The 9,436-nt window shown below is 54.3% G+C and overlaps 1 protein-coding gene across 1 annotated transcript in view; it reads right to left on the minus strand.

Moving 5' to 3' along the window:
• The window catches only part of LOC107123904 (leucine-rich repeat and fibronectin type III domain-containing protein 1-like protein), a 26,998-nt gene extending 17,781 nt beyond the window's left edge, over positions 1–9,217 (minus strand). The window contains exon 1 of the mRNA XM_015427250.1: positions 7,816–9,217. Within this exon, the coding sequence (XP_015282736.1) occupies positions 7,816–9,200 (1,385 nt within the window). The 5' untranslated portion in view covers positions 9,201–9,217. The remainder of the gene's footprint in view (positions 1–7,815) is intronic.
• Positions 9,218–9,436: the final 219 nt, after the last annotated feature.

The following is a 9,436-nucleotide window of genomic DNA, read 5'->3' on the forward strand; positions in this document are numbered from 1 at the left end:
CAGCCTCTGCCTCCTTCCCACCCCCTAGCCTCCCCTGCTGTGCTCATTCAATGAAAACTGCAATCTCCCTGGGGCAGGGATCTAGTCCACTCTTCCTCCAACCCAGCCTTAAAACAAAAGCTGGGTGCCCTTGAGCAGGGGTCTCTCTCTCTCTCTCTCTCTCTCTCTCTCTCTCTCTCTCTCTGCCTGACCTACCTCACAGAGTGATGGTAAAGATACAATGGGGGAAGGAAGAACTTCCTGTGCCATTCTGAGCATTTTGGAAGAAGAGCAGAATCCATTTGTTAATAGGCAGGCAATATTGGTAATTGGATTGGTAATTGGGGGGGGGGACCCACCCACCCAAGAACTAAACCTGAAGCAGACAGCAGCACCCTGAGCATGTACCGAGTACACTGCCCCTTAGCACCGCCACCTGAAGGGCAACTCTAACCCACGTATTTTCCTTCAACCTGTTTCCTGTTTCCAGGGACCACACTCCAGGAAGGATATTCTAGCACTGGGAAAAGTGCAGGAAAGTAGAATGATAAAAGAGTTGGAACACTTTCCCTATGAAGAAAGGATTAAAGCGCTTGGGGCTCTTTGAAGAAACGACGGCTGAGGGGTGACATGATCGAGGTTGACAACATTATGCCTGGGATAGAGCAGGTCAAGAAAGAAGGACTTTTCTCTCTTTTTCACAAGACAAGAACTCCTGGGCACTCAATGAAATGGCTGAGTAGTCGGGTTGGAACAGATCAAAGGAAGTCCTTCTTCACCCAAAGAGTGATGAACACTTGGAATTCACTGCCACAGGAGGTGGTGGCGGCTACAAGCATAGACAGCTTCAAGAGGGAATTAGATAAGCATATGGAGCAGAGGCCCAGCAGTGGCTATTAGCCACAAGGTATAGATAGGAACTCTCAGTCTGGGGCAGGTGATGCTCTGTATTCTTGGCGCTTGGGGGGGGACAAAAGTGGGAGGGCTTCTAATGTCCTGGCCCCACTGCTGGACCTCCTGATGGCCCCTGGTATTTCTGGCCACTGTGTGACACAGAGTGTTGGACTAGATGGGCCTTTGGCCTCATCCAACACTGGCTTCTCTTATGTTCTTATGAGATGGTGCCAGGAAGATTACATCAATGGGAAGCGACATCCTCTTCCACTAATTCGCCAACTTGTGCCAGGGACAGCGCCCTTCTAAGTAAACCGGTTCATGAGGGGCTCCAGTGACCCGCAAACCCAAAAGGAGGTTGCCTACTGTGACTCTGCATGAGTTACCGTTTCCACCCTGCCTCCTTCCACTCAGCCTCCACTGTGGGAGGGTTACCCCGCATTGGTTGCGACCAGACAGTTCAGTCGCTAGCAAAGCTGAGGTGCCGAGGAGGACCTTCCCTCAACAGAGGTTGCTTGTCGCATCTCCCATGAGTCTCTGCCCTGGGCCTCCTTCCTGATGATTCTTCAGGAAATCACACAGAAACACAGGTGAAGGCGGGCAGTGCTCATTCTTCAGATTTAAATATAATGCAAATTTAATTTTGGGGGGGGACATGCTCAGCTTCATAAAGAGAGGGGAACTCCACCACTTAGAAGCAGAAGAGAAGAAGAGATTGGATTTATACCCCACCCTTCACTACCCAAAGGTGTCTCAGAGCGGCTGACAAACTCCTTTCCCTTCCCCTCCCCACAACAGACACCCTGTGAGGTAGTCGGGGCTGAGAGAGCTCTTGACAGAAACTGCTCTTTTTCAAGGACAGCTCTTGTCAGAACTAAGGCTTGCCCCAGGTCATCCAGCAGGTGCAAGTGGAGGAGTGGGGAATCAAACTCGGTTCTCCCAGATTAGAGTCCGCACACTTAACCGCTACACCAAACTTACATCCTGAGAGCTGATCTAATGCCCCAGAATCGTGAGATTGCAGCTGTTCCTGGACTTTGTACCACCGCAGATGGCAAGTGTGAGAAATACCCAACCGAATTCTCCTCCACAGACATAACCCTCTGTCAAAGGGACAAGGCATTTTTTCTTTGCTCCAGGCCAGTTGGCAACCTCGGGCTGTTAAAGGAGACGGTCTTTGCCGGCCCCCTCTCAGGGAACATCGCCCTTCGCTGATGCCGTGTGAACTCCACATGAAGATTTTAAAAAATCCCTGTGGCAAGGGGACCCAAACGCAACAAGGAAGACCCTCGATTCAGTGACCTGTATCGAATGCCGCAAATCAAGCTCATTTGCATGATTACCCTCACTTTGCATAATTTATTTCGCTTCTGCTAATAGCCGGGAAGGCGCACGCAGTCCTGCCGGGCATGAGCGCCGCTGCCGCCCCCACCACTAAAAAGCTTCCGTGCCGTCCCCGAGGCGCCCGCAACGTCACCAAACATCACGACCTTCACCCGCTCGAGTTGAATCTCTGGAACCACAAAGTCGAGAGAAGTCACCTTTGCGGAATATTGCAAGACGATAAACAGAGATTCTCTAGGAAATGGCGATTCTGCACCTGGCGCCCCATTCTGCAACTCTGGTCGCCACCTCGCCGAATCGCAGCAGCACGCGCTCTCGGGCCCGCCCGTCGACCTCAGCCAACTCGCCGGCATCCCAGCCCCCCTCCTCTCCCTCCCTCCCCCCGGCAAGGATAACTCAGCAGAGTCCCAAGGATGTGCAAGAGATGAAAAGGACAAAACCCCCCCCCCAGCTTCCACTGATCACCGTGTGTGAGTCTTCTGCTCCAGCAGCTTATAAATTATTCTCCCTTGCTCTCCAGAGAGGAGAATTTCAGAAGGTAAAAAAGGCAACATTATCCGAGCCTGATTTCAAAAGGCCAGGAGAGCCGCACATCCGAGGCATTATGGGTAATCATCGCGCCTTCACGGGCGTGGCAGAGAGTCAAGGTTGAAATGGCACCGTGAGTGGGTGGGTGGGGGGAGTTTCTGGGAAAGTCAGCTAAACTGGGGAGGGGGTTGTCCCCCATACCTGCAGGAGGCTGCAAAACCCCCGCAGGAGAGATGCCAGGAGGGAGGCGAGGGCGTTGCGGAGCGGGATTCACTCAAGTTGCTTCCCTTAATCCATCAGAATCCACAACCGATAATGAGATGGCGCACAGAATTCACAACAGCTGCATAGGCATTTCGAAGCCACGCCGCTGCAAGCAAGGACCCTCGCTTCTTCAAACGAGAGGACGGCTCCTTCCGCCATCTTGTACAGCGGCGCTGAACTTGAAAGAGACTGCCCGGACCACGGGCTCCGCTTGCCAGCTGCTCAGGAAAAACACAATCTGGCCTGCTCCTGCGCAAATCAGGATGATTAGGGGGTTTGGAGCACCTTCCCTATGCGGAACAGCTGAAGAGTCTCTCGGACTTTTTAGTTTATAAAAGAGACGACTTAAGGGGGGGGGGGACATGTGACAGAGGTTTATAAAATTATGCACGGGGTGGAGAGAGCTGACCAAGAGAACTTTTTCTCCCTCTCCCAAAATACTAGACCTCGAGGGCATCCAGTGAAGCTTATGGTCAGTAGGTTCAGGATGGACAAAAGGAATAGGAGGCCACATCAGGGGAAGGCCTCGGCCTCTGTGGCCTGTTGCTGGCCCTCCAGAGGAACTGGTTGGCCCCTGTGTGAGACGGGAGGCTGGACTAGATGGGCTATTGGTCTGATCCAGCAGGGCTCTTCTGAGGTTCTTCTCAGGGGAAGGCCTCGGCCTCTCTGCCCTGTTGTTGGCCCTACGGAGGAACTGGTTGGCCCCTGTGTGAGACGGGAGGCTGGACTAGATGGACCTCTGGTCTGATCCAGCAGGGCTCTTCTGATGTCCTTCTCAGGGGAAGGCCTTGGCCTCTCTGCCCTGTTGTTGGCCCTCCAGAGGAACTGGCTGGCCCCTGTGTGAGGCAGGAGGCTGGACTAGGTGGACTATTGGTCTGAACCAGCAGGGCTCTTCTGAGGTCCTTCTCAGGGAAAGGGCTCGGCCTCTCTGCCCTGTTGTTGGCCCTCCAGAGGAACAGGTTGCCCACTGTGTGGGATGGGATGCTGTGATTCAAATGTGGAATTCGCTGCCAGAGGATGTAGTGATGGCCACAGATGAAGAGAGCTTTAAAAGGGGATCAGACGGATTCAGGGAGGAGAGGTCTATCAGCAGCTACTAACTATGGCGGCTAAAGGGAACCTCCCCATTCAGTGGCACTAATCCTCTGAACCCCAGTGCCAGGAGGCAACATCAGGGGAAGGCCTCGGCCTCTATGTCCTGTTGTTGGCTGTCCAAAGGAACTGGTTGGCCACTGGATGAGACAGGATGCTGGACTAGATGGGACTGCTGGTCTGATCCAACAGGGCTCTTCTGATGCCCTTAAATACTTCTTTACACAGCATGTGATTCAAATGTGGAATTCGCTGCCAGAGGATGTAGTGATGGCCACAGGTGTAGACAGCTTTAAAAGGGGATGGGACCGATTCAGGAAGGAGAGGTCTATCAGCAGCTACTAACTATGGTGGCCAAAGGGAACCGCCACATTCAGAGGCACTAATCCTCTGAACCCCAGTGCCAGGAGGCAACATCAGGGGACGGCCTCGGCCTCTATGTCCCGTTGTTGGCAGTGCAAAGGAACTGGTTTAGCCACTGTGTGAATGCTGGACTAGATGGACTGTTGGTCTGACCCAGCAAGGCTCTTCTGATGTTCCCCTGCCTTTAACATCACCCTGATCTGCAGAAAATCAGCACGTGAAATCGCGTCTCACGGTTCAGCTTGTGTTCCGGTGGATTAAGGAAAGAGGTTCCAGTGAATTAACCCGGTGGCCGTTTCACACGAGCTGGGCAGCAGGGTCTGTGTCGGGGCTCCCCGGGCGCTGGGAGGACAAAGAAACTAAGACAGGCCTCCAAGATCTGGCCCGGTGTTTGCACCAGACGATTCCCTCCCAGCTCGTTCGTAGAGCCCGGCTGCCCCTTTCCCCTTCACCACCGCAGGCGAAAAAGTCAAGAGGGGAATCCCTGATTAGATTTGGTTTCCTGAACTGGGCACAGCTTGGAACGCAGGGGGGGGGGCAGGAACGAGGACCTCGAGGAAGTGCATGAGGCCGTGGTGCCATGCCACACAGAGCTTCCTTCCGCCCTCTCCTCCGCTGCATATTTCCCAAATGCTCATCGTGACAAGAGAATTGCTGCCTCTCCCTGCCACAAGGGCAAAGGCACCGAAGCGCCCGGGGGCAGCAGCCGCGAGCTTCGGTCTCACCGGGGCCCTGGCTCCAGGCGAAGGCCATCGTTCTTCCCACTGAAAGGCGACCCACATGGAAAGGGACCCACAAAGGGGTCCGTGCAGGCCTGCCTCTGGGGACCTCACCCTTCTAGAATCTAGCCCCACCCCGTCACACACAAGAAGAAGAAAAGACTGGATTTATACCCCGCCCTTCACTACCCAAAGGAGTCTCAGAGGGGCTCACAATCCCCTTCCATTCCCCTCCCCACAACAGACACCCTGGGAGGTAGGTGGGGCCGAGAGAGCTCTCCCAAGGACTGCCCTTGAGAGAACAGCTCTGAGAGAACTTGTGAGTGACCCAAGGTCACACCAGCAGCTGCATGTGAAAGAGGTGGAGAAGAAGAGATTGGATTTATACCCCGCCCTTCACTACCCGAAGGTGTCTCAGAGTGGCTCACAAACTCCTTTCCCTTCCCCTCCCCACAACAGACACCCTGTGAGGTGGGTGGGGCTGAGAGAGCTCTCCCGAGGACTGCCCTTGAGAGAACAGCTCTGAGAGAACTTGTGACTGACCCAAGGTCACACCAGCAGCTGCACGTGGAGGAGTGGGGAATCACACCCGCTTCTCCCAGATTAGAGTCCACGCTCCTAACCACTACACCAAACTGGTTGAGCAAATGTCTTTTTTAAAAAGGGGGGGGAGGGCTGTGAGTTGTTCCTTCTTCTCTTTATTTCATGATTCTCTTTATTTCATGATGAAATGAACTGAGTAGCAGAGACTATTTAAGTTAATCATTGGCATTTCTTCTCCACTGCATATACACGCGGATCAAGTAAAACGTGTCCCGATAGTTACTAGTGTGAGTTGCTTAGACTCTTAGGGGGGATTAGCGGGAATAACGAAGAACGACCCGGTGGCCACAAAGGCTGGAATGAAACCTCCACATGCAAAGGCTGCGTATGTCGGAATGCCCCTTGCTTGGGGGGTCATAGTGTGGGCACCGACACTCTCTGTGCGATATTTGTTGGGTTTCTCAAAAACATCTGGTTGGCCACTGTAGAAAATGGAATGCTGGAATAGATGGGTGCCCTTTTTGGCCCCGAACACCCACTACGAGCTACTCGGCCAAACACCCGCCAAATGCCCAAGACCGGTGTTCCCTCTCAGCTTAGTTAGTGTGAGCAAGCTCACAGTTTTTTAGCCTCCGGCTCACACATTTTTCTCTTCGCTCGGGAAGGAGGGCTCCAGACAGAGCAAACTAATTTATGCAGCAGCCAAATCGCTCGCTCACAACTTTAATGCCAGTAGCTCACAAAGAAGAATTTTTGCTCACAAGACTCCACAGCTTAAAGGAACATTGCCCAAGACCCACATAAGAACATAAGAGAAGCCAATGTTGGATCAGGCCAATGGCCCATCCAGTCCAACACTCTGTGTCACACAGTGGCCAAAAATACCAGGTGCCCTCAGGAGGTCCAGCAGCGGGGCCAGGACACTAGAAGCCCTCCCACTCTTGCCCCCCCCCCCGCACCAAGAATACAGAGAATCCCTTGCCCCAGACATAAGAGAACATCAGAGAAGCCAGTGTTGGATCAGGCCAGTGGCCCATTGTTGGGTGTTACAAGTCAAAACACTTCAGTATTTACAGGGTTAATGATGTTTGTTAAGTCACATGTTTGTTTGTAACCAATCTGTTTAGACAATAGGATGCCTGGGAACTTTGGAGCTAATTTGCTAGTTTGATTGGAAACCAAGGTGCTAAGTATTTAGCATATTGGTTTCGCTTTCCTCTCTTTGTTCTGACTAGAGAAGGAGACACCATTTGGCTCTTCCCGTTTTACCTTTTAGCTGCAAGGATGTAGACATATTAGCTCTTTGTTATTTTATATCCTGTGTACCTTTTTCCCATGTTAGGTTTATAGTAAACTTTTATATTTTAATACACACCATGGACTCAGTCTCTTAATACTCTGCTGACTTACTCAGAAAGGAATCCCATCCAGTCCAGCACTCTGTGTCACACAATGGCCAGAAATACCAGGTGCCCTCAGGAGGTCCAGCAGTGGGGCCAGGACACTAGAAGCCCTCCCACTGTTGCCACCCCCCCAAGCACCAAGAAGACAAAGCATCACTTGCCCCAGACTGAGAGTTCCTATCTATACCTTGTGGCTAATAGCCACTGATGGACCCCTGCTCCGTATGTTTCTCCAATTCATAAGAACATAAGGGAAGCCAGTGTTGGATCAGGCCAGTGGCCCATCCAGTCCAGCACTCTGTGTCACAGAGTGGCCAAAAATACCAGGTGCCATCAGGAGGTCCAGCAGTGGGGCCAGGACTCCAGAAGCCCTCCCACTGTTGCCCCCCCCCCAAGCACCAAGAAGACAGAGCATCCCTTGCCCCAGCCTGAGAGTCCCTATCTATATCTTGTGGCTCATAGCCACAGATGGACCTCTGCTCCATATGTTTATCTAATTCCCTCTTGAAGCCATCCATGCTTGTAGCAGCCACCCCTTCCTGTGGCCGTGAATTCCACACGTTCATCACTCTCTGGATGAAGAAGGGCTTCCTTTTATCTGTTCTAACCCGACCGCTCAGCCATTTCATGGTGTGCCCACGCGTTCCCCGTGAGTGCCCACCACTTTGAAATCCGGAGCCACTAACCTGTATACCAAAGTGTCGTCGGAGGAACTGTTGTACTGGATCTGGTACATCCGAACGCCAGGGATGTGCCACTGAGGGTACCAGCGGATCAGCGCCGAGGAGGACGACACCTCCGAGGCCACCACCCCCTTCTCCTGAGAGGCCCCCGTCTCATTAGCCCCGGGAGGGAGGATCGCCTTGGCCGAAGTCAGGATGTCGGAAGGCCCCGCAGCGGCGGGGACTTTGGGGGCGGTGCCGTTGGACAGGTGAGGCAAAGGGTTGACCAGCAGCTCGATAGAGGTGGTGGCATCCCCCGCTGCGTTGGAGGCGATGCAGGTGAAGACCCCGGTGTCCTGGGCCGTGGCGATGAGGATCTCCAGGGTGCCGTTGTCATAAAAGGTGGTCCGGGAAGTGTTAGCCACCACCTTGCCTTCTGGAGACACCCAGTGGATGGACGGCTCCGGGTCGCCGGCTCCGCGGCAACGAAGGACGGCCGCCTCGCCCTCGGTCACCACCAAGTGCCCCGTGTGCCGGGTGATAACGGGCGGCTCACAAATGAACTCCTCCTCGGGGATAGTCCAGAAGTATTTCCCCAGGAGGTCCGACGGGGAAGCACAGGTCTCCAAATCGTCTTCCCGGGTCAGCCTCCGGAGCCACAACAGCTCGCAGTTGCAGTGCAACGGGTTCCCCCCGAAACTGAGAACCAACGAGGAAAGCGGGGAGCCTTTGGACTTTGCGTACACGGGGATCCGGAGGAAAAGGGGATCCGGGGGGATCTTTTTCAGCTTGTTGGAGGTCATGTCCAGGCGGGCCAGCTTCAGGAGGTTGGTGAAGACCCCCTCGGGGACGTAGTCGATCAAGTTGTGGTCGAGGTTGAGGGAGTTGACATTGTTGAGGCGCTGGATGGTGTCCCAGGGGACCTGGACGAGGTTGTTGTAGGAGAGGTCCAGGTCCTCCAAAGTGCCGACGAAGTCGTCGAAGGCCCCGGGGGAGATGTCTTGGAGCTGGTTATTGCTGAGGATGAGGTGGCGCAAGTTGGGCAACCCCTTGAGCTGCTCCCCGCTGATGGAGAGGAGGCGGTTGTTGTCCAGGTGCAAGGCCCGCAGCCCGCGCAGGTCGGCGAAGGCGGAGGGCAGGATCTGGCTGATGGTGTTGCGCGAGAGGGTGAGGTGCACCAGGTTGGTCATGTTGGAGAAGTCCTTGCGGCGGATGACGGTGATGAAGTTGTCGGTCAGGCGCAGCTCCACTGTGCGGCGGTCGATCACCGTGGGCACGAAGAGGAGGCCGGTCTTGGTGCAGAGGATGGCCAGCGAGGGCGACAGGTTCTGGCACATGCAGCGCTTGGGGCACACCTGGGCCCGGGCCAAGCTGCAGAGCACCAGGACGGACAGCAGGAGGTGCTCCATGGCGTCGACCGAGGGAGGTGCTGCGGAGACACACCAAAGGGGAGAAGAGACATTGAGGAATCAGAGAAGAACCTGGAGCCCAGATTAAACACATGAACCTGTGAAGCTGCCTCAAGGTCATTGGCTATGCAGACCGGCAGCCGCTTTCCAGGGTCTCAGGTGGAAACCTTTCATATCAGCCCCTACCTGGTCCTTTATAAACTGGAGAGGCCGGGGATTGAACCTGGGACCTTCTG

Source organism: Gekko japonicus, unplaced genomic scaffold (genome assembly GCF_001447785.1).
Source record: "Gekko japonicus isolate JY-2015 unplaced genomic scaffold, Gekko_japonicus_V1.1 scaffold1345, whole genome shotgun sequence".
NCBI classification, from domain to species: Eukaryota; Metazoa; Chordata; class Lepidosauria; order Squamata; family Gekkonidae; genus Gekko; species Gekko japonicus.